This window comes from Pelmatolapia mariae, linkage group LG14 (assembly GCF_036321145.2).
Source record: "Pelmatolapia mariae isolate MD_Pm_ZW linkage group LG14, Pm_UMD_F_2, whole genome shotgun sequence".
Lineage (NCBI taxonomy): Eukaryota > Metazoa > Chordata > Actinopteri > Cichliformes > Cichlidae > Pelmatolapia > Pelmatolapia mariae.
This window is the reverse complement of record NC_086239.1, coordinates 17,597,888-17,623,258: the sequence shown is the minus strand read 5'-3', so window position 1 is coordinate 17,623,258 and position 25,371 is coordinate 17,597,888. Positions and strand designations below refer to the sequence as shown.

General features: G+C 41.2%; 2 protein-coding genes and 1 non-coding gene across 5 annotated transcripts; 1 reads left to right on the top strand and 2 right to left on the bottom strand.

The window, feature by feature from the left end:
• Positions 1–4,150, top strand: tyr (tyrosinase). The gene is made up of 5 exons (XM_063492853.1): positions 1–1,123; positions 1,529–1,745; positions 2,418–2,565; positions 2,781–2,962; positions 3,044–4,150. Exons 1-5 carry the CDS (start codon positions 296–298, stop codon positions 3,289–3,291), a joined length of 1,623 nt encoding a protein of 540 aa, XP_063348923.1. The 5' UTR covers positions 1–295; the 3' UTR covers positions 3,292–4,150.
• Positions 3,640–23,999, bottom strand: LOC134640844 (NADPH oxidase 4). 3 transcript variants are annotated; one of them, XM_063492850.1, is made up of 19 exons: positions 23,733–23,999; positions 23,277–23,372; positions 20,580–20,690; positions 20,203–20,287; positions 18,583–18,680; positions 17,961–17,988; positions 17,659–17,731; positions 16,194–16,274; positions 15,742–15,901; positions 13,041–13,205; positions 12,810–12,872; positions 12,094–12,154; positions 9,759–9,840; positions 8,922–9,041; positions 8,709–8,817; positions 8,277–8,345; positions 6,450–6,550; positions 6,298–6,359; positions 3,640–5,995 (listed from the first exon to the last, which is right to left on the bottom strand). In XM_063492850.1, exons 1-19 carry the CDS (start codon positions 23,787–23,789, stop codon positions 5,823–5,825), a joined length of 1,794 nt encoding a protein of 597 aa, XP_063348920.1. In that variant the 5' UTR covers positions 23,790–23,999; the 3' UTR covers positions 3,640–5,822. The 3 variants fall into 3 exon arrangements, with proteins under 3 accessions (XP_063348920.1, XP_063348921.1, XP_063348922.1); XM_063492851.1 differs by lacking the exon at positions 16,194–16,274; XM_063492852.1 differs by having other exon boundaries at positions 5,884–6,359.
• On the bottom strand, positions 7,506–7,577 carry trnad-guc (transfer RNA aspartic acid (anticodon GUC)). Its single transcript has one exon. It is a non-coding gene; the product is annotated as a tRNA-Asp (tRNA).
• Positions 24,000–25,371: the final 1,372 nt, after the last annotated feature.

The following is a 25,371-nucleotide window of genomic DNA, read 5'->3' as shown; positions in this document are numbered from 1 at the left end:
ACAAGGGACTGTTGGCTGGGTGTATGAGTGTAAGGGTTGAGGGAGGTTTGGTAGCTAGTTAGATGGTAGGTTAGAGGAGTAAATATTACAAAACAGAAAAAAGGGGGGAAAACAGCAAAAGTTGGAAATGTGTAATCCTGTATTTCTCTGCTTAACTGGAAGTAACTTTTTGTAAGTGAATTTATTTGCTGGTGCTGCTTTTTGCTCTCCCTAAACTTCTGTGAGGACAAGAGGTTCTCACACTTTTAACAAGAATTTATATTCCCCCTGAGTGGAGTGCCTTTGACTTTTCACCATGAGAAGACTGTGTGTGTCTTTAGTTCTCTTACAGCTGATTGGGGCTTGTTTAAGCCAGTTTCCTCGCCCTTGTGCCACTTCAGAAGGACTGCGGACCAAAGAGTGCTGTCCATTGTGGGATGGCGATGGCTCAGCCTGTGGTGCCCTGTCAGGCCACGGTTTCTGCACAGACGTGGTGATTTCAGATGAGCCACATGGACCCCAGTACCCTCACAGTGGGATTGATGACAGAGAGCGTTGGCCTTTAGTTTTCTTCAACCGGACGTGCCGCTGTGCTGGAAACTATGGAGGTTTTAACTGTGGCGAGTGCAGGTTTGGTTACTGGGGTTCAAACTGTGCTGAGTACAGAGAATCAGTGCGCAGGAACATCCTGACTATGTCGACTGCTGAACAGCAGAAGTTCATCTCCTATCTGAACCTGGGTAAAAACACCATCAATCGTGACTATGTCATCGCCACTGGCACAAGGGCACAGATGGGAGAAAATGGCGAGAACCCCATGTTCTCTGACATCAACACCTATGACCTTTTTGTGTGGATGCACTACTATGTGTCCCGAGACGCCCTCCTGGGAGGACCAGGGAATGTATGGCAAGATATCGATTTTGCTCATGAATCTGCAGCATTTCTGCCCTGGCACAGAGTCTTCCTGCTTCACTGGGAGAATGAGATCAGGAAGCTAACAGGAGATTTTAATTTCACCATCCCATACTGGGACTGGAGGAACTCCCAGACCTGTGACGTGTGTACCGATGCCTTGATGGGTGGACGCAACTCCCTTAATCCCGACCTCATCAGCCCTGCCTCTGTCTTCTCATCATGGAAGGTAAGAAAAATTGATCCTCATGCCCTGGGTTTCAGTGTGTCTTAGAGTGGAAATACCCATATTTGATTATATGTGGTCCTTTAAACAGTTTTTATACATTAACTCACTGAAAGTTCATTTTCTTGTAAAAACAAGCCCACAGGATTAAGTTGGTTCATCCTGTTAATCCAAGTATTTGAGAGATTTTTATTAAAAAATTATGATTTTTGAAAGCAGCATTGTTCTGAATACTCAGAGAGTTCCATTAGTTTTCACTAATGCCTATTAATGCTCAAAGCTGCTCAGAGGATCCATACTATTTGTAAGAAAGCCATATTAAAGCCTTATGGAGGCCCGCAGGTTTGTGAACTATAACAGCCCAAGAAACATGTATGTTTACACGTTTGCATTTATACATTTGTATAGGTTATCTGCACCCAGTCAGAGGAGTATAACAGCCGAGAAGCATTATGTAATGCCACGGGGGAGGGTCCATTGTTACGTAATCCCGGCAACCATGATACCAATCGTGTGCAACGACTTCCCAATTCAGCTGATGTGGAGTTCGCTGTGGGCCTCCCAGAGTACGAGACAGGACCCATGGACCGATTGGCCAACATGAGCTTTAGAAATGTCCTAGAGGGTAGGAGTGAGAGGCAGACACGCACATACATTTGTGTTAGTCCTCTCTTCTTTCATGTTTAATCACCAAAGTCCAGCTTAATCTTATTAAGCTTGTGAATGAGCACTGGCACATTGGAAACACAAAAGGTAGATACAAACCAGTGTGTGTACAAGGAATTGCAAACTCTAATGCAGACATCGACACTAAAACCTGCTAGTTATTTTATGTATTTATTGTTGGAGTTTAACACATCCTGCACACGTTATATAATTAGACATGCTTCCAGTCTTGTTGTAAATCACAGGCTGTCCCTTAAGCTGAAGGAGTCCTGAATTAAATTATATCAAGTGCATTTGAGCGAGGTGTGAAAGAGGACATTCCTTCATTAGGACATCAACTCTGGTAAAACTTCAAATGTATTTAATATGAAAATGATTCCCCTTTTGTCTCAGAGAACTTTTGAAATTAATTATAATAAATTACGTTTTTTGGTCGCACAGGTGAGCTGTAAGACTTTTAAGTCGTAATATATCAGTTCCTTCTCATTTTTGTTCCACCAAGCTCACGTTTTTCTCTGCACAAACACTTTTCTCATATAAACCTACAAACTGTTTACTACTACATTCATCCCTGAGCGTTATCTTCCTGTGTAAACATTGTTGTCATTCTTGTATCATGCACCTTCTGCAGGTTTTGCAAGTCCACAGACGGGTATGGCCGTGTCAGGCCAGAGCACCTTGCACAACGCCTTGCATATGTTCATGAACGGTTCCATGTCATCAGTACAGGGTTCAGCTAATGACCCAATATTCCTGCTACATCATGCTTTCATTGACAGGTATAGTAACACTTATCCGCCCATATTATTGGCACACAGGTAAACTGCACACACTGGGTGTAATGCAGTGAGAAAGATAAAAGTAGCAAGACCTAGAGAAGATGTAAGGATGAAAAGTTGCATATCATGTAGAATCATGATATATATTTAATTTTTTCATGTAAGTTTTTCTTTCTGTCCCTTTTCTCTTCTTATTCACTTCTTCTCTTCATTAGTATCTATGAGCGCTGGCTCAGGAACCACCAGCCTCCACGAAACAGCTACCCACGCACCAATGCCCCTATTGGTCACAATGATGGCTATTATATGGTTCCCTTCCTGCCTCTTTATAGAAACGGAGATTATTTCCTGTCCAATAAGGCTCTTGGATATGAATATGCCTATCTGTTGGACCCAGGTCAGTGCATAACTGTAAACATATCTCCTAAATGACAGTTTCTTTAAGCTTTACTGTCCTATCCTATCTGTCTCACCATAGGTCAGAGGTTTGTTCAAGAGTTCCTGAACCCCTACCTCCAGCAGGCACAAGAGATCTGGCAGTGGCTCGTGGGTGCCGGGATTCTGGGAGCTCTGATTGCTGCAATCATCGCAGTAATCATTGTTTTTGCAAGACGGAAATGGAAGCGCAATCAGAGGAAGAAGAGAGCATCAAGCTACGGGGAGAGACAGCCATTACTGCATAGCAGCTCAGAGGAAGGATCATCTTCATATCAGACCACTCTGTAACACAGATACTGCACAACCCTGTGATGGTTATGAAGCCAATTAAAAACAAGAATCTGATTATGTTTTTTAAAATATATTCATGTACAGATGAGCCAGTGAAGCAACTTAAAAAAAAAAAAGGAAAATGCAGTTCATATAAACAAGAAAAACATACTTACACCTCAGTGTCTTGCAGGTATCTACTATGGAATCAACAGAAAGGAAGTGGGTAGTGGTGATAGCACTGATAAATCACCATGTTAGCAACATAGCTGTCCGCGCAGACAGTTACAGGTTTTAAAAATAACTTTACATGGGTTTGCAGGATTTATCTAATCTAATTAGGGTAGACAACAAGAAGCAACTTCCTTTGTATTAGCGTGATGGAGACAGGTGAACCAAACCTTTAAGATTTGAGACCATTTAAAAAGAGACTATAAGCGAACAGCAGGGAGCTGCCACTGGGAGGATCACCTTAAAATGTTTTGCATTCAGTCAGCACACATTCGGAATAGAAAAATTATTTTGGGATTCCTTGAGGAAGTAAGGCTCAAAGTAGTTTTTCTGATGTAGTTTTAACTTCCGGGTTTTTGTGAAAAATGCGATAAATGTAAAAAATGTACAATAACCACTGTTGTGAGTTTAGTTTGGGTGGTTAAAAATATGATTTCAGAGAAAACACTGACTAAATTTCTAATGTACTCTCTACTGTATTTGAACTGATGCTAAAAGACAGCGTACAGTTTTGCTTGCAATCCTCTCACAAGCAAATTAACTGTAGTTGTTACAGTGCTTACAAAGATGAATCCTGAGTTTGTACATGCTTCATTAAAAATCTAACTTGATGCAAATTTGCTGCCTATTTTTTATGCAATAATGTTGATAATCACTTAAAAATAACTAGGAGATTGTGTGTTTTGCAGCATGGCGGCAGAAATCTGCATGTAATGCTGATTGACTGGGCTGTTCAGTTACTGCACTGCAGTGCGATGTTCGAGTGGTCATTAAGACTAGAAATGTATAGTTTCAATTATAAATAAATGTAAAACTAAATCACACAATGATTGAAAACAGTACATTTAATAAAGATGTAATAAATATAAATCATTTATTTCATACTTGTGCCAAAAAAAGAAAGTTGATCCCAAAGATTTAGATAAATGTCAGAAATTTCAAATTATAATTACAATGTTTACTCAGTTGATCAGACAAAAAAATCAAGATGTTTATTCTTTGGAGAAACCTCCAGTCTCCAGTTTGTGGCATTCAAAAAAGAAAAAAAAAATCAGAGCTTATAAACATGACAAATACTAAAGTAAACCAGTAAATCATCATAACCTCAAATTGTGCCAGCTTTATATACCTGTAAGTCTACTCAGTAAAAATTGCCAAAATCCTGCAGAACCTTGACATGTCAAATTGTACATTTATTTTAAACAATATAAATAAAGTAAGCAAAAAAAAAAAGCAAAAAAAAAGCTTGAGGTGTAGTGTGTGTAAAGACTGCATCATCATGTGCCCATTTTTAAACCACACTGCCTCAGACTCTGAGATAAGTGTTGTAATACTTTTTTCTGCCTCTTAGTTTTGTCAAATGTCACACTTCCCTTCAGGCTGTCTACAAATCCTTCCACAGTGAGAGAAACATACAGACCCGTAACAATCTGCAGAGACCTAAAATCCTTGCCCCCTTTTCTGAGCGTTTAAACGTGCTAAACATATAGTGCTTGACAATTTTCTTCGACCATCGCCCCAGTGTAAATTTAGCCCACAGTTGCCCTAAATGAACAGTACTGGTAATTACTAAAATCATTTTTATGTTGCTGTAATAGTTGATTCACCAGTATGCACAGGTTCTTTAATAGAAATACCTTTAATGCTAAAATATAATTATTGTTATTATCCATTCATTTTCAAGTTTACTGCTTTACAAAAGTATGAAAAAATAGTAAAGCACATTATTATTATTTTTTGAGTACGATACCAAATTACACTTAATTACCCGAACAGAGAAATCAGTTTTAGTGGTTTAATGTCTAATAAATTTGTTAAGCACTGTATTTGAAGAATGTGATCATCATTTAGTCAGCGTTCATCGACAAATCCAGGGTGATTACAACTTGGTAATAAGCAAGACTTAAGAATGTGTGAGCAGTATATTTTAGATGCTGACAAAACAAATGTTGGGCCAGTTGATTCTGGATGTAGAAGATATCCATATATTTTGGATATTTAGAACTAGGTGGGGGCTTGGCTCTTAAGTCTCTTAATACTGTGATAAGATCAAGCTTGACTTGTGTGAGTCTGGAGTCGAGTAAAGGTCAAATAAAGTCTGGCTGGAAGTTGACACCAAACAAAATCCCTTGATTATCAGCTGATTTGCTTGCATTGTTTCAATGTGCTGCGTTTATCAGCCCACCACCTCCTAAATAAAAACTGTCTCATCCCTGAGTGATGTTTCAGGCGCTGGTCTGCAGAGCAATTCCCTCATGGTTAATGCCTTGTTGTGTTTGTGGTTGAGGGCATTTTAGGGCTGAGTCACACCTTTTTCCTCACACTCGACTCCAACATGAGAATGCAATTTTACTCCACAGAGGGGTGCAACAGGGCAGGGATGATACAGCAGCTTCAGGAGACTCCAAGCTTTTCTCACATGTTGATTGGATCACAAACCAAAGTTGAAGCTTATTTAAAGCACCCAACAGGCTGTTTCGATGTGCCGGACCTTTAAAAAACATGTACAGAGATTGAATATAAATATAGTCTATCATTATTTAACTTTACAGTCAGTATTTATATCAAATGAAAATCCAAGATTTTTTTTTAAGCAACCATGATTGTCCAAAGGTACTAAGAACTTTAATTTAACTAAAAACTTTTCCCATGATTGAATGAGAAGCCATCCACCCCAAAGTAGATGACTTCTACTGATATGCCCTGACAGTGTAGCACCAGCTCTAAAGTTTAATCAGCTGAACGACTCTTTGTTGAATTCAAATGTTGTTCCATTGTATTGAGGTGAGTTACACAGTCGGTGGAGAGTCCTGGAGATGCCTTTCGGTCCGCAGCAGAAAACACCAACACGTTTACTGAAACCACATAGAGATCAATTTTAACAACAATGTTATACACACGTTTCTACAGCTACGAGACTCACTGGATAGTCCCACTGTACTCACTGTTTGTTGGATTTTCCAATTTCATCAAAAAGTAACTTCCACCTGGGCCGACCAATCTGCATCCTTGATGTGAGTGGGCGGTACTTCTCCTCAGACATGCGCTGCAAAAAAAGCATAAAAAACTAGGATGCTTTGAATTCACATTTGCATTAGATGGTACATAAAGTTAATGCTATTACTACTATAGAAAAAAAAACATAACAAAGAAACATTTATGCTGTTTATGAGAAACATTTTTTGTTTTAGACTTCTATCAGATAAAGTGCACATCTCTCTAAATCAAAGAAGTGAAAAAGTCTGTTGTTTTCTCCTGTTTTCTCCTAGAGGCTAAAAGAATGTGGTATCTAATTTAAGGGCCACCAGTGCTGGACATAGCTGCGTAGTCTACTGTTAGTAGAGCAAAGGAAATTTAGTCACAAAAAGGTGAATGTAAATGAAATGGGAATCAACCAATAAACTGGCTGGTTTGGTGAACCTTAACACAGTTGAAAGTTTGGAGCTTTTGGACATTTATTTTATTTTTATTGCAACAAAGGGCAATTCAAATGCAATCTGCGTCCAGGACAGCAACAACCGCAGTCCACAGTAATGTAAAGAGTAATTTAAAAATGGCCTGCATTTGTATAGCGCTTTACTCAGTCCCTAAGGACCCCAAAGCGCATTCAGTCATTCACACACAGGCAATGGCAAGCTACATTGTAGCCACAGCTGCCCTGGGGCGCACTGACAGAGGCGAGGCTGCTGGACACTGGCGCCACCGGGCCCTCTGACCACCACCAGTAGGCAAACATGGGGTTAGTATCTTGCCCAAGGATATTTGGCATGCAGTCTGGAGCAGCCTGGGATCGAACCACCGACCTTCTGATTAGTGGCTGACCTGCTCTGCCACCTGGGCTACACTTAACAAATTACTTTCTTAGCTAAGTAGTTAAGTAATGTATCCTGTTACTCTTGAGAAAAGCAATGAATAATGTGCCAAACATTTTTTGAGTAACCCAACCCTGATGGGAACACCCAGATATGTTGTGTGATGCTAAACGGATAAAAAGACGATGTCTCCCCGTCGGGGAATCGAACCCCGGTCTCCCGCGTGACAGGCGGGGATACTAACCACTATACTAACGAGGAGATAGCAAGGGTTTGACGTATGCCATACAAAAACAGAACTCCGTTTATCCTTGCTTATAATGTATATTTATGTCAATACGTCGATTGTATGTCCCGTAGCGGACACGGATAGCTTCAGAATCGACGGCTAACAACCTCCTGTTATACGTCTTTGAAGTTCGCCGCTCGGGCCGCACGCTTAGTTTCTATACTGTAATGTAAATTCTCGGTGCACAAGTCACCGAGGTCACAAAATTTTAAAAAATGAATGAAGTAGGTACTCGGACCAGAGCGGACCCCAGAGGACTCGAGGCTCCGGACAGTTTAAAGTAAGCAAGGGTCCGGTTGGGTCCGACTGACGTAAATTTCGTAATCAGACGGCCACCGCGAGAGTCGCACGAATACGTTCAAAACTCCTCAAAATGTTTTTGATAAACTAATATAACAGAATTATTTTCTCTATATTGGCTGGCTGTTACATCGCCTAAAAGAACAAAAGCGTTTGCTTTAATGGAACAGTCTGGAAAACTACACTACACTTTAAACTGCGCAGTGCGCTGTAGCTTCTCTCTGTCTGTAAAGCACCGCCCTCTAGTGGGTGGAGTTCTTAAAATCTAACAAAAGATAAACCGAGAAGAGCAAGTGACAATGAAATACAATAAAATTACAAGATTAGCAAAAACAAACACTGGTGTGTGTGTGTGTGTGTGCCACAATTACCTGCAAGCTGTCTGGTTGACTGATATACAGTTTCAGATTAAAGTAGTCCGGTCTGTTTTCGTTCCAGAGCTAAATTAAAAACATGGTTTGTAGTGTTGCTGATGTGTATTTGATTTCATTCATAAAGTACGATACAGGATATACATGCAGCATTTATTTTCTAGGTTTTTCTGACATACAGAAGCAGAGGTGAGATTACAAACAGCCTCAAGACATTGTGAAACCCACCAAACCAAAAACAGAGGCTTTTTGCTCAAGTATACTACTTTTAATGTTTGTAACTATAAATCTGCTGTCTCACAGACACATAAACCTCTGACCTTCGTCTGCCAAGTGCCACAAACAATTAGAAAACTTGAATTATAGCTTGCCATTTAATTCCAGCATGATTCATGTAACATGAAGGTTCTAACAGCCAGAGTTTGTCCTGACCTTGTGATGCAGAGCACACAGCAGCTCTGCGAACCAGTAAAAGGACTGGAGTTCCTTGCAGACCCACACAAAATACAGCCTCTGCAACCTGAAACCCATCCAGCCATCACTAGGTGTACAGCAGGAAGGAAGGAAAGAAGGAAGAAGTCCATTAATAAAGGCCCAATCTGTGCATCGTTTATAAGCATATAATATATTTTTGTAAGAACTCACAGCAGCGCACGCAGCACACAGGCGAACGGGGTGACTCCTATTCCACCGGCAACACAAAGACTGACATCATAGTTGAATACCTCTTCTGATGGACCTCCAAATGGCCCATCAACATAAACACTGAACATACAATGTGGACAAAAAAAAACAACAACACAAAAAACACAAAAGATAGTTGGCTGAGAAGCTACCTAGATAAATATACACATATGCAATTATATTTCTCCCTTGGGTCAAACACACATAAACATCCTGCATTTGAAATCCCAGTCTGGGTGCAGTTGTGTGTGTGTGTCTGTGTGTGTGTGCGTGTGTCTGTCTGTCTGTGCTCTGGTGTGGGTGAACTGACAAATAGACAGCAATCCCCCAAACACATATCTCCACAACAGCTGCTCGCTCTCTTGTGTGATCAAGAATACACACACACAAAATTAGACAAAAACGTAACTCAATGTAACGCAGAATACTAAGAAGATATCACACATGAAACTACATACAAGATAAATAACGTGAGGGCCATTCATACGAGGTGTGGTTTGCCATTACTGTCACATAACCATGAGTACAGGAATCTGTAACACTTCTGAAATATTTATATTCATGGTCAAAATATATTCCATTATTTTAAAAAAATGAAATTTGTTCCAACACAGGAGACCAGGGGGTTTGGACCTTTGATGGTTTGTTTAACTCATCTGACTGTCTATCAAACACAGAGCAGGAAGAGCACTGAGTCAGAGGTCAAAAGGTTGAAACCTTAAGCCATTCTGGGATTCTGAGCCTTCATGAGAAATCAAGTCAGCCACATTATTTACGCAGACACACACAGAAACATACTTGGGGTATCTCCTCTGTTGGGCCATGGGAAGGATCTCCATGTCTATCCTTGGCTCAGGAAGCAGCAGCTGTGTGAATCGTTCTGAGGACAGAGGAGAGGAGATAGTTTCAGGCATGGTGTGATTTGTGAAAAAAACAGAGGGATCTCCTAATGGTCATATATGCTCTCAAGCCTATTAGAATATTTAGATACAAAATGCTTCTGTTAATGTAACTTCCATCTATTCATTTTCTACTGCTTATCTGGATCCAAGTTGCAGGGGCATGAGTCTGAGCAGAGAAGCCCAGACTTCCATCACCCCAGCCTCTTCCAGCTCATCCAGGGTGACACAGAGTTGTTTTCAGCTGAGAGATGTAATCTCTCCAGCGAGTCCTGGTTCTGCCCCGGGGGTCTCCTCTCACTAGGACATGCTACAATTACCTCACCTGGGAGGTGTCCAGGAAGCACCCTAGTCAGATCCCTCAACTAACTCAGCAGGCTCTTTTCGATGTGCAGGAGCAGCAGCTCTATTCTGAGGCCCTCTAAATTGTCCGACCTCCTCATCCTGTCTCTAAGGGAGAGCACAGCTCCCTTCGAGTCCCTTGAAACCCTTATATTGATGCTATAATCATTATTCCTTGTAATGGGACAATGATCCTTATTCTTTCACCGATTTATTCAAAAACTGAGAAAAAGAAGGCAGAAATGGACAGGAGGAATCAATGGTTGCAATAGTTGTTAGTTAAAGTTGCAGGCTGCGTCGAGGTGACGTGTTCTTACATTTCCAAGGAGTTGCACGTCAGATTAGGTTGCAGGTAGGATTATAGGGTTTTAGAAGTGTTTGCAGTTACGAGGTAGCTACAGCATGAATTTCCCACTGAAGCATAAATTCCCAGTAAGAGTTCATAAATTTTTGAAAGGTAATTGGCCTGTAACACATTTCCAGCATCATGGGCCACAGGTCCTAACTCATCAATGTTAGTAATAATCTTTCCACTCAGAGAAACCCTTTGTAGCTGCAGGATGTGGCAGGACAGCAGTCCTGGTGCATAGCTGCAATTTAACAAGTTAAAAAAAATATGCACACCTCACCTTTGTAGGGAATTCTCAAGTGAACAATCAGACAAGCAGGGATATTTCTAGAAACTATTTATGAGTCTGCTGATGCTCTGAATATGGTTCATTTGTCTTTTATGTAGTTAATTGTAATTTTTACTCTGAATGAATGGTGCTGATTGGCCTACTGGAATGCTGAAAAGCGACATCTGTCACTGATCATAAGTGCTGAAAATGAAAATCAGTTTCTGATTTTGTTCTTGTTCCCTTTGTAGACAATTTTCAGATGATGACACACACATACCCGGGGAGGTTAAAAATCTAATTACTCATGTACTTCATGTCAGGACTAATGAGTTGCAGTACTAATTGCATCACGTTAGTGTTTATCCTCAGCGTGCCTAAATTTCAGAAACAACTAATGACTGCAACGTAACCTCACATATGCCACATATCAGTACAAACCCCCATCAGTCATCCTTTTATGATCTTAAATATAACCAGAAAAAAATGCAAAGTTGGAGGATACAAGATAAACAAACAAAAATACGCTGATGCGGGACAAAAAGGCTGAGGGAGAAGCCTGTGCTCAAAAGATCAAAATGCTTAGAAAAAACGTATATGGAGCTGCTTCAAAATAAATCTAGCAACAGTATCTATATGTGATATATGTCCCAACACTGGTCATGAGCAATGCAACTAAAAGTACAGATATCGTTACCATGCAGAGATGTAGGCCCTTTCAGTACATCATTTCTGTCCTTCTCATTTCATCCTGTCATCCAGGATGATTAACTTCCCTTCATGTGTTTAGGGTGTGTACCAAAGCAAGTGGAAAGGAGAGTAAGTGTTTTAGCCAGAACTTCCACTAAAAGATATTTCCTTTAAGTTGGCTGCAAACCAGTCCTTTTTCCCGAACAGACTGCACATACTGTGTCCAAGTGACATCAAGTCCTCGTTCTGGTTTTATTAGTTAATGGAGTTCAAGAATGTTAAAAACTGCATTCTTGCTGTTTTTAACATTCTTGAACTTCGTTAAATAAGGTCTTCTAGGAAGATAATGAACCTGTGGGAAAAATCTTGCCCTTGAGGCAAAGAAGGAGTCTTGCACACTCACTCACACACACAAAGAGAAAAAAACAGGGGATGATTACACACATCAAAATGCAGCTCTTCGGAAATGTGTCCTCAGCAGAGAGAACAAAACAAAACAGCTTCCATCCTGTCAGCTTTGATAGGGAATAGAAACTGTGCGTCACTCTTTTCTGTGTGAGTGTGTGTGTGTGTGTGTGAGCCCACCAGTCCAGTCTCCCACAGCTCGCAGATGGATGCCCAAAGTTTCCTTATTCTCTGTGGGACACTGTGAGGAGTTAAAGGGCTGACAGTTACTCAGAATACAAACACACACATTAACACACAGAGACACGTGCAGCTAACACAAGAAAAACTGGCATGCACACAAACACACGGGTCAGCACATATACAATACATAGCTGCAGCTCTTTTCACTAAATTTAACAATCTACACACACACACACACATTGATGGACACACACACGCACGGCCTTCCTGTTGGCAGACAGTGTTACTAGCCTCAGGGGTCTGTCTGCTCTCTGTCAGAGTGATTCTCTACCCTCCTCCTCAAAGCTCTACAACACACCAGGCATAGGCATGCACAGTTATTGCGCTCCTTTGTGGGAATCAGTGGGTTTTGTATGTGGCTGTGTGTGTGTGTGTGTAAATGATTCCATCCCTTCCTGCTGTGTGAGCATACAGGGATTTCTTTATCCTCTCCTACTGTATCATGGAATCTGAACTAATCCTGCAAGCATCAATACACAGCGTGAAACACAATATTACTGCACAGCTCAGGTGTCAGTCAAGTGCCAGTCATCAGCGGTGTGTTGAGTATCTACTAATAAACATCTGCATTCACGTGTTTATACAGAATATATGTGTGCTTGCACTGTGTCATGACAGAGGAATGCGTTAAAGCGAGCTGCAGAAGGTCTTACCATTGTGAGCGTGAAGGGATGGTTCTCAAATGAGGAGACACCTGGGCAGTTAAGAAGAATATACTGAGAAAAAAGAGGAGGATGGGAAGTCACGGAGAGACAGCAGGATTTAAAAGAAGGAGGACGGGGGGATTAGAGAGGGGGTATGTCGAGAGAAAGAAATCATCAGATGAATCAAACGAGTGGAATTTCCCTTCTCTCCAAAAAGCAGCGGATATTTGACCAACTCACCTGTCCAGGTCGAGCTTTGAAGTTCTTTTTCAGCATGCGCAACTCCACGACATCGCAAGGGTGCCTGATGACTGTCACTATGGTAACAGGGTCACGGCTCTGGATGTAGCGGTAGAAACGCTCCACACAGTAGAGACAGAGAGGACCAGACACCCACAGCCACGTCTACACACACAGAAACAACACAGTACAAACCAGACACATGGGATAGATAATGAAAGCAATTTCACAAAGACAGCTTTACGTCATGTGTGTTGCTCTCCTGAGTTTATTTTTTTGCGATGTCACTATGTTCAAAGATCTCAGCAGTTACTCTGGTGTGACCCCAACACTGTCACATAAAAGGAAAGATCTGAAAAATCAATGACTTAATAGCTCATGTGGCTCATGATCCATCGCAGTTCCTGGTTACTGAAACGAGTGGAATACAAAAAGAAACGGATAAGTTTTGTTGGTTCCAAGCAATGTTCCCTCTAATTTTTCACGTGTCTGAGCAAACACACAAACCTGAGCAGTCCCTTGGACCACTGTGAGCAACAGCAGACGTGTGCACTGTGGTCACGCCAGCATCGAATTCATCCAAGTTACATGGTTTACTAAAATAATCAAATTACAGCATTTACATTTATGTTAGACTATTTTAATTAACTGCTTTAGCCCACTTACAATGAAAAGTAAAAAAAAAATCTTGTCCATACTTGTGTAGTATGTTAACACTATTGGAAGTAAAAACTAACTTGAACTCCAATTTTGAAAACACAACTTTCTTTTCTTTGTTTTATAAAGCTCTGACTTGTATTATGAGTATGAGTCTGTGGTCTGGGAGAGAGTCCTGTAACTCTGTCTGCAAAATACAGTATATAAAGACCAATGTTGGGCAATTAATTATATAGTTACTTCTTCAAAAAAGTAACTGAGTTATGCAAACAACAACGTTTTTTGCAGCTGTTTACCTAAAAATGCAGCCAAGGCCGTTTTTTAAATAAACATTTCAAACTATTTACAGAACAATCAGCTGTTCTGCATCAAATTTGATGCCACACAAATTATTTGTGCCATTCCAAAAAATAATTTCTGTCCACTATGAGATAAAGGAGAACAACAGCCTGATACCTGCAGACCTGTCAGTCAGGCCTGACTTTTTCCGTCAATTGTTCCGTCTGTCCTGCTCACATCTCCAGTGGTTGTACACGTTGTCATTAACGTGGCTTCACTCCACATCAGCCACGCCGCTTTGCTAGCTAACACACCGGTTTAAGGACGCTGTCATAGCCTGTCAACGACGTTGATTAGCAGCGTATATACGAATGTGAATCGCATTATTGGCTGGACTATGGGATAAGGTGGCATCGTTCTAATCCCGTACGGGAGCAGCCAGTCACTTACTGACTAACACTGCAAAACAGAATTGTTAAAGTATTAATTTTAATTTCAATTCAGGTTAGATTTTTTTTCTGTGCGCAACGCAGATTTTCTGTGCGCAGAGACCGTGCCAGCAGTGCGCAATTGCGCACGCGCGCAGCTTAGAGGGAACATTGGTCCAAGTTTGTTTGGTGTTTTTTGTGAATAATGGCTCCCACTGTGGTTCTCTGGACTCTCAAAATCTTAGAAATTGCTTTGTATTTCTTTCCAGACTGAAAGATATCAGTGACTTTGATGTTTATCTGTTCTTGAGATTCTTAAGATCATGACATGATGTGTCATGTTTTGAAATCTTTCACTTTACTTCACTTTGTCAGACAGGCTGTATTTAAGTGATTTCTTGATTCAACAGGTCTGGGTGTAATCAGCTAGGCTTAAGTGAGGCTAGCTTTCCAGAAACTCTGCTTTATCGCAGTTAATTCACGATTTAACAAGCAGAGAGAGTTTTCATTTATTTTGCTCAGTCAATTAAGTCTTTATTTAAAAAGTGCATTTTGAATTTACTCCCACAAAGGGGGCAAATACTTTCTCACAGCACTGTAAGCAAACCAATGACTGCTGCCGCTGTTCTGGTGGCATCAGTATTTGAAAAATGGTTTGAATCATGAGGCTTGGCGATTTGAAACTTTGCATAATCAAGGCCATTCAAACTACAGCAGCAGAATTTTCCCTCGGGAATGTATCTAAGTCGGCGAATGTTAGTACAGAAATGTGTACCAGGTATTTTCTAACAAGGCTTTGTAATTCCATCAGCCTGTTCCCCATCACAATAACCCGAGGAGACTCTGAATCAAATCCAGCTGAAAAGAGAGAGTACATTCACCAGAGTAAATACTAAATCGACTGATATCACAGTGTGAGGTTTTTCTCTTCCTTTCTGTTGGCAGTTACCTGTAACAGACTAATTGCTCGCAGCTTCAGTAAAGCCCTGGGAGCACAACTGTACTTAAAGGGGGATTTATGGAACCAGCTCGTTGCTTAACGACCAAGTGCAAACACATCATCACACATGCAGGAGGAAACACACACAAAAACAGGCCTTGATGTAGAGAAAGGATGCAGCCCCTCCCTAGCAGTATTACACCCCTGCTCAATGGGACCAGCTCCTACCAACACTTCCCAAATACTCAGCATTCATCCAAAAGGCCCAACCACAAACCCCAAAACGCTGACAAAGACTTAAACAAACATTTCCTTCAACTCAAACTGAAACACAAACACATGTAAATATGCTCATAACACACATGCCTGGACAACTCACACACACACACACTCTGACCTGGGGATAATGTGGCTGGAAGTGAGCGTCCTCGCTGCATCGCCTCTCCTCTTCTTCACTCGTATCCAGTTCATCTCCCTGCTGCTCGGTGCTGCTCTGGTTGGCTCTGAAGCAACCAGGGGGGTGTGCCTCTATGTTGGTCTGATACTTTAGAGCTCCACTGATGAAAACAACATAATGTTTTCATCAGTCACACTCTCGCACATTTACTTATCACTCTTTTACCACTACTCAGCCTGAATAGGTTTAAAAGGAAAACTAGGGGCTGCGAGTTAACCACACAGAAGAAAAAACAGGCGCGAAAAAGCACTTGGCTGAATGGCATGACTGGTACCTGCATTTGAATTTTACCTGAAAGACTTTCAGTTCCTTGGAAAAAGAAATGTCTCTGTGTGTTGCACAAGTGTAGAGGGGAAACCCAAACACCCACATGCACTGTTAGTGCTACCTACCCAACCATGTGCATCATCAGGATGACGTAGAAAACAATGAAGAGGTTGTGTGTGTACCAGAAGATCTCATAGTTGGACATGCTGTAATAAATTACAAGACGATCAGAGTTTACTAAGGACATGATGCACAGACTCCCAACTCAGAGCCTGAGTGAGCAGAACATCAAAGATCAGTAAAGAGGTCGTTACACAGAACAACCCCCCCATAAACACTGCAGACAACAACCAAGCTCTGTATTCTCCCTTTTTGAATGCAGCTCTTTTTAATTGTAGCTAAGATATACACATGGTGGCTAAGATATCCTGTTACACCCAACAATGTCATATCATTCTTATAGACTAGTTCTGTACTAATCAAAAAATAGCTTAATCTGATAATCATTCTCCAGAAATAACAACTAAACACAGCATAAATCTGATTTTAAGAACTTAAAAGAGAAACTATTAGAGCAACGTATCGCTCTCTGGCATGTAGTATAAAGGTCTTTTGTTTCTCTGAGTTATCTGTATTTGATCATGAAGTGAAATGATGCTAGATGAGATTACTCAAGCTATCCCAATCTATCATTCCTGGGAAAGTGGAAGGAATTTTTGGAGAGGAAAGTTCCATTTCAAAAAATAAATGCATAAAAATATTGCATCTTAGAATTCATTTCATGCATATACTCACTTGAAAAAAATTAAACACTGTGGCCTGTGATTTTTTCTTTTTTATACGTTAAGCTATAAAAGTGGGCTTCTCTTCAAAGTCTTTAGATGAGCTCGTAGAGTACACATTTTCTCCTCCATGGGCATCGTAACGCAAAGTTTCTCACAACTCAACACTTTCTAATGTTGTTAAAGGCAACAGGGAACAGACATGAAGGTACTGCAATCCGTAAAACATAAATAACCTTGGAGACTTTAAAGTAAGTTCATATCCGTGGATCACTGTGACTCATTAAGCAGGTATTCTTCTGCTGTGCAGCCGCCATCATCCCACCACTCCAGCCACTTAGCCAAATTCTTATCTAAAGCCTTAAGTGGTCTGGAAAAGCCTCTTATCCCCTGTTCAATTACCGAGGAAATCAGGGAGACCATTCGGAAGACTAATACACGTATAGTGAGTGACCCACTATGACCTGAATAAGGACAGAGCAGTGATTTTCTCTCCCACAACCTTCTGTTATTGTGCCTCCTCACGGTCTCCAGCTTACATTTCACTTTGACTAACACAAAATGAGTCATGAGCTCAGACAGAAAGACAAAAGCGAAGAAACACAACACAGAGATACTGATGTCTCGCCTTCTGTCTGACAGACAGACATAAATACAAATCATGTTTGTATTGAGGAGCGGAGACGTGGAGCCGGGCTCCAATTCATCCCAATTACAGTTGCTCATCAAGTCTATGAGGGTTCTTTCCTCGCTTCTATTAATACAAAGACTATGATGACTGTTATAATGGTGGTCTGATTTAGCCTACCGTACACAGTAGGAGGAGGATATGAACATCAGGAAGAGGATGAGGACCAGCAGCACACCAGTGGCTCCTGGGACTAAAGACAATAACTCAGTTACAGAATGGAGACAAAGCCAACAAAGTACTTAGGGGTCACAAACATACATACAAATACATAAGGGAATTGTCTGCTCACATGTTTAAAGCAATATTTGCCATTTAATTTAATATAAAAACTGAAGCTATTTCAAAAACATAACATGACTTCCTATTCTTTCTAAAGCCACTAATCTGTACCATAGTGCATGACAAAGAGTAGTCCTTACTTGTGGTCAGAATAATCAGCATGGGGTCCTAGGAAAGAAAGCAGAAAATAAGAATTGTGTTCACTCTTCTGCATCCGTTTCTGTGAGGACCAATGAAGAGTTTTTGATCTCACAGAGGAAGCCAAGTCTGTGCTTTGGAGAGAAAACTGTCTGCAGGCTTCTTTCCAACACATCACTTTAGCTGGTGACTTTCTAGAATGTTCTTGAAGGTGAGCTAATCAGCAGACAAAATCTCCAGACGACTAGCTTTCACTTGCACATGGCTGGCTACCCCTGGCTGAAAGTGTGGACATATTTGGATATTTTCCTCACTTCCTCAAAGAAGGTTGATGCTTTCAGATTTAGAGATTAGTGTGCTTCACAATGAATGCTTCTCTGATTATGTAACAGTAGCTTAAGCTTTGATATAAAAGACAGTTGAACATCTGGCAATCCAGCAATCATGTTTTCTTTTAGTGGGTGTTTTACATTGTGAATGGCCAGGTGTGCAGGACTGTTTTGCTCATGTGCTCCAGGTGTGGTCAGACAACAAGTTTCAAGCATGTCTTTGTTTGAAGCACAGGATTTGCGGTGGGACGTGTCACTGTGATGGTGAGTTCACGGGGGTGTGCTTGAGTCTCACCTCTTCTCTGTAGCGAGCCAAATTGAGAGCCGGAAAGTCATCTGAGTATCTCACACTGAATCTGACAACATTAACCAGGTGGGCAGAAACGTGCATAACTAGAGGAGAAACAAAGCGTTACACTGTGCTGATTTAAAACACATTTAGTGCGCACATACAAGACTTCAAACAGACACGCTCTCACTTAATTATACATGTTCAAATGAACTGCCTTCAGAAACTCATACAAACATTTCTTTGTCTATTCAGCAAAAACTCAGCAAAACAACCTCCCCACTTAGTAGCTGGCACACACACACACACAGGACACACACTCCTAGCTGACATCATGGCCAAACCACGCAGTTGTTCAACAGCTGATGGAATTAGAGGGTGTGATCATGAGACACAAGGGTCCTATTTTCCCTACTCACATCCTTCATCACTCCCACTGCCTCCTCTAATGCTCTTTTCTTTCTTCCTCCTCTCCGTCTCTGTCTCTCCTGCTGCCTCCTTTTGTTGTCATTTGTTGTCTCTGAGTTTTGTTTTTCAGCACATGAGAACTTTGCCCCGGGGTTGGGGGCGGGGGGATGCATATGTAGGCGTAGGGAACTGCTGAGTAATGTTTAATGAGTTGAGAGGTGAGTGGTGATGAAGATAAAAGAAGAACTTAAGTTTACAGGTGATGCAATGGCAAAGAACAGATGCCAGCATTTGAAGTTTTTTTGTTTTTTTTATTTCTGTCATTCTGCTGCCAAAATCTCAGCCGATCAACCCAGGCTGCAATATCTGTGAAACCACAGAATGGAAGATTTTAACCGACATTCCCAGTCCCCAGATAATGGATTGCTTCTTGTTGACCATTTTGGTTTTAAGTAAAATGTCACTCCAACTGTTATATGGGCCGCGATAAAATGTGCTCTGAAAAAAATACAGGCATTCTGTTTCTATTTAATGCAAGTTAGCATGCTGATGTATGAATGTAAGCTGGTGAACATCAGTCTTTCTCTTCCATGGAGATGAACCTGCTTAATAAGCAATCAAGTAATGCAGTTTGATTGGTTAAACACTCTCAGTTGATGAATGAATGGCCTTATTTATCACTTTATCAGTAATCAGTAATGCATAATTTTGACAATCATCATCTGGCCAGCTCTTCTCCGCAACCACCATTAATCACATTAATTAGTCAGATATTTAGAGCGAGGCAGGACCTTTTTACAATGCCCGAATCTCTGCTGCGGGAAAGCTCACAGCATGTGGCTTACCACTAACTTCACTTGCGGTTCAGCTTTTTGTGACACATGCAAGTAACTATAAGAAACAGCAATGCCGGTCAGGCTTCCCAGAAACATATGAATGAATAAGAGGAAGACCCCTGCAAAGCAGAGAGCCAGTGGACCCACAGCTGCTTGAGGCTCCCATGATGTCATAGGAGGAGACTCATAAGACTAACATACACACAGACACATAGACAGTAAAAAGAAACACAAACAGCAAGAAGAGCATCACAGCTGGTTCAGCAGAAATGCTGAGAAATGCTGGATTCATGTGTATACATTCAGCACACAGACTAACACAGACAGGCACACAGTGATACATGAATGAATATGAGGCAGGGTGATGAGTGACAGCTTTTACCAGAAAAGATGCAGATGGCAACGCCACACGCCACATGAAAGGTCTTGCACTTGTCCAGCAGTCTGCGTGTCTTTCTGCTTGATATCTGCATCAGTGTGTGTGTGTCACACAGACAATAGTATTATCCACGTGGCTGGGATTCAATGAAAACACCAACTAATCCTCTTCCTTCTACCCTAATCAAGACTGCAATCCTATTATGTTTCTACATTCATATTTGCCTCTGTATTTTTCAGCAGTTCTTTTACAATATATGAGTCACTTTTACAGAATAAGCCCCACACCCTGTTTTCACTGATACAACCAAACCCACTTGGAAGTTCTTCTTCCCGTCCCTAAAAACTCCAATGATCCATCCGAGCTTTAGTCTTTCTTACCATCCGTGTTCCTCGTACAAAGGTCACCAAAGAGCGACACATGGGCAAAAGCACCAGGCTGCAGTTCAGGTTTAGCACAGATGCAGACGCCCTGCTGATGCACAACCCTAGCTGGGAAAGACACACACACAGACACACACACATACATTGTTAGGCAAGTTGCCAACACTGGGCCTCATTTGGTGGGTGTAAAGTGGCCTGGTGGATTAAGGTGCACATTTTTGATTATTCCCATTCAGATATGAGCTATTCAGTCATGGCCAATTGAATAGCTCGTAGTGCTAGATAAAACTATCTTTTTCTTTCTCAGAATAGAGAGCTAAGGACCCCTTTAGGAGTCTGTTAGTCTTTAAATCGAAGACATTCATTTATTTTGGAAGTCATCCAGTTTTTGGCTTTAAAAAGGGATTTAAAAAGACTGGAAAACACTGTTTATTCTCTAAGTATACACTCAAAGACTCTTCTGACTACACCACTGTTTTGCCACCACTTGCAAGTTTTACAGTCTGTCATCCTTTCAGTACAGAGCAGGTTAAGTAGAGGCCCCTAACAACTGGATGACAAGTGAACAGTTTACCTGAAGCGACACAGGGGGGACGTCTGCTGTGTAACGTGGTTTTACAAATCTTAATCTTAGAGCTCGACAATCGAAGCTGTTTTCACGCTTAAAAGTTGGACGTCCTTTGGCATCTTGTAAACACAGCACATTTAAACACTTTCTTGGCAGCCTGAGCGTGCGCTGCAGGTGCCGTCTCTTCTGATTATCCCCAAGAAACTGAAATGACTGGTGTGAGAGATGAAGGTAAGCACAGATCAAAGACAGAGAGCACGTCTGAAACTGGAGTCCAGCCTTTGAAGGGATGGGGGATTTAAATAGCGGTAAAGGTTTGTGGTGGCTGTAAGAGATGCAACATAATATAGGAAGTGCGCTTAAAACAATGCGATTCCTTAAGGCAGCAGCAGCTTCTGGTCAGTCACCAGTTTCAAGTGATTAGCTGTCGCAGTGTGCTGTACAACAGATGCTGAAATCTAAGAATGCGGTGAAACAACTGGTCAAGAGTTAAAATCTACATATAGCAGGTGATGGGGGAAGACCAGCATGCTTATAAATCAGACGCCTACACCTTTTAAAGACTTCCCACACACACACGTTCACTCAGCATACCTTACTAAGAACAGCTGACGCCAAAACCAAACAGGAGGTCTGATATCCTCCCTGCTTTCTGTACATCCCCAAAACCTGAGTTACACAGGTTAAGGAGAAAAGTTGGATATTTGAAGTTAGAGCTGGATACAGTTTGCCTTCGAAATACATCTCCGTCTTGCATGTACACACGTACACGTGCAGACACACACATAAGCTTAAGCCCTCTGGTAAGGCATTCAGTCAAGCCAGCAGCGTGCCCACACTTGCCCCTCTCTCCCCTTTGCTATCCACTGTACACGCAGTGCAATAGCTCGCACATGCTGCTCGCTGCCACATCTAATTTTATCACTTCCAGCTTTACCTTTGTTTTTTTCATCTGCTGGCTTTTCATACTAGCTTTTTTGTGCTTTAACAACTCCATTTACAAATACTCATACTGTATTATATGTGCTAAACTTTGTTCTTGGCACATTTCAGTTATCAGTTTGGAGTTTGTTCAGCACAGTTTGATATATTTTTTTAAACACAGAATGCAGGTGAGCGCTTTTTTTTTTTTTTTTGCTATATTTGCATAGAAAAATGGTTTTGGGGAGAAAATCACAGATCTGGTGCAGAAGTAGTGACTGCAATTATTATTTCCAAAGACAAGGAACTTTTTCACTCACACAAGCATGCATCGAGATTCACACACCCACGCCCACAGAGACACCATTGAGACCTTGTGACAAAAATTACACCGCATGAGCGAGCAGGCATTAAATCTAAACCTGATTCTATGTGTGTGTGCGACTGGTTGACCCAGCTCGTGTCCCTGCTCCCTGGTTCTGGAGGTCACAATCACAAGCCACTATACGTGGTGCTTTTATCTCTTCCTTAACAACAATAAGAATCGAATTTTTAGCAGAAAATAGTATAAAAGTCACACATATGACCTGAGCACTGTAGGTCTACTGCATAAAGCTACTGTCGGCGGTTCCCTTATTCACAAGGGGTCCCCACATCGAGTTGGATTTGTCAGACCTTTATACCCTTCCTGACGCAGATCTGTGTCTCCTCCCAGGTCCAGAACCAGGGATCTTTCACTTATCAGCCAAATATGTGAATCACTACATCATGGAGCTACACTTTGTAGAAAACCAATGAAGGTACATAATTTATAATTAATCTAAAATGATATGGTGGAAATGACAGAGTAGAGGAAAAAGTGTGATTTCAGAAGACGAAAGTCACTTATACGATTCTCACAGCTGGTAAAAACACAGTTGCCACTTATATCATTAAGAGTGACCTTGTTATTTTCAGGGGTTTTTTTGTGAAAGTTAGCTGGCATCAACAATATCATGACCCTCAGGGTCACTGATGAGTTTTTCCTGCCTCACGCGTCAAGATGTAAAAAAATAAAAAATCTTGAAAAATCTGTTTATGTCTAATCAAACATATGCAGCCAAGAAGGGGTTTGATGTAAGGGCTCAGTAAAGGGTTGTTTCCTTCTTTAAGCTCAGTTCAACACAACACATCTAGAAAGTGCATGTAAATGTATCAGGTCTCACCCCGAGCATCTTGTAGAGGTAGTGGTATTGCTGTCCAGTGAAGTAGAGCAGGAAGGTGCTGATGAACAGCCAGGTGTTAACTCCCAGCCACAGAATCTACCCCCACACACACGCAGACACACACACACACACGCAGAGAGAGAGAGACACACACACACACACACACACACACACACAAAAAAAACACATCATCACAAACAGCACAAGAAACTGCCTGTAAAAGTCTCGTGCACATCTGTATCTGAGTTCAGGCCACAGCTGCCCTACAATAGCCAAGCAGACTGCATGGATACAACATGTACTCAACACAGTAACTACTGAGCAGCAACAAATTCATTTGAGCGTTCTTGGAGAACTGTGTAAGTTAAAGATAAATAACAGATATATTAACGAGTCAGTTAACAGATTTAAGTGGAGATGGGAGGTTTTCAAATGTCAGACAAAAACTTTCCCCACCAGGACGAAGTGCTTCCCTCCTTCGTTGGCGACCCAGCTCCGCACCGACACAACCATGATGCCTTCAGGGGCTCAGCAGCTGCCCAAACTATTCACCAAAGCTCCGGTGCGGTCAAGATCTCAGAGACTCGTCCTCCCTGCAGCTCTGCCTCAGTCTGTGTGCCAGACTGTAGTGTTCACAGAGCAGCCGGTGCCTGCTCAGTCCAACCTCCCAGGAACTCCTCCGTTCACAGTGCATTTTCACTTTTTAGCCACCACAGCTCTTTCTCTCTCTGCCCCTCTCACCAGTCCCCCACATGAACGACACGCAAGGACATTAAGACAGCAGCTTCCCTAAAACATCGTGAATTTATAAAAAATACACAGGACGAACTCATTGAAACCACAAACACACTTGGGGAGAACAATAAACTACGATTCGTCGCTCCTTGCTGCGTCTTTCTGGCACTAGAGGGCGCTATAGACCAGCGTATCCCCGTGAAGTCTCCCATCTTTGACTCTTATAAGGTACTTTTTTAAAATTATACTTACACTTTTAATCACGCATTTTAACTTTTGTTTTTTAATTACAAAGCGTTGCAAAGTTGAAGTTTATTTGAAGCCGGAGTGTCAAACTCTTTCTTTTGTCTGATCTGAAGTGGGGTTGGTAGGTCGATAATAACCTGCCTGACTTTTAAAGGACAATTATTTTATTTAAAAAAAAAAATCCCATTTAACTAAACCAAACATTTTAAAGAACAGACCAACAGTCTGAAAAATATACACTGACAATTTTTTGAAGTAAACAACTAATGTGTTGTAGTCTTTATGACAACTTTAACAGGCATGACGTTACCAGCGCAATTAATTGAAATATAGTTATAGATTTTACGCTTTAGCACACACACAGAGCCATGTAGTGGAACTATAATAATAACTTTTATATTACCAAGAAATTATTAACACTGACTTATTAACGTATTAACTTATTAATGTGCTGTTTATGCAATAAGAAACCACTGAGATGAAGCTACTTTCGACTGCTCCCTCTTCACGAGGGGTCTTCACAGCGGGTAACTCTGCATGTTTGATTTGGCACCGGATGGCCTTCCTGACCTAACACCAAAGGACAGTTGACCACAAAGAATTTATTGCTAAAATTATAACTGTATAATCACTGTGAGAGATATTAGCTGTTTGACTGTTAATGCTTATTTTAAATGATGGCATGACAAGTTGTCCTTGTTTATGAGATTCCAAACAAGCTGACTGTGAACTGCTAAAAAAAAAGAAGAAGCAAAAACAGTGCTCTGTTTTCCTGATATTTCCTTCAGGCAACCCAGGAATACAGTGGGACTGCGGGCCAGATGTTTTCAGTAGTAACCGCTGTTCACTTTTTAGCTATTTATTTCTTTATTTTAGACTACTTGATATTTGCTGAAAACCCCAAAACATCCACAAACTAAGAATTGCTGTTTGGGGAGATGCATGTGAGAGTCCATGTTAAGATTGTGATTATGACCTTTAGATCTCTGCATGGACAAACACCAGCATACATCAGACAACATTTACACCCATAGGTCCCCATAGGTCTCTGAGGTCATGTGATCAGGTCCTTGTGTATCATACCAGGCTGAAAACTAAAGCAAACAGCGCTTTT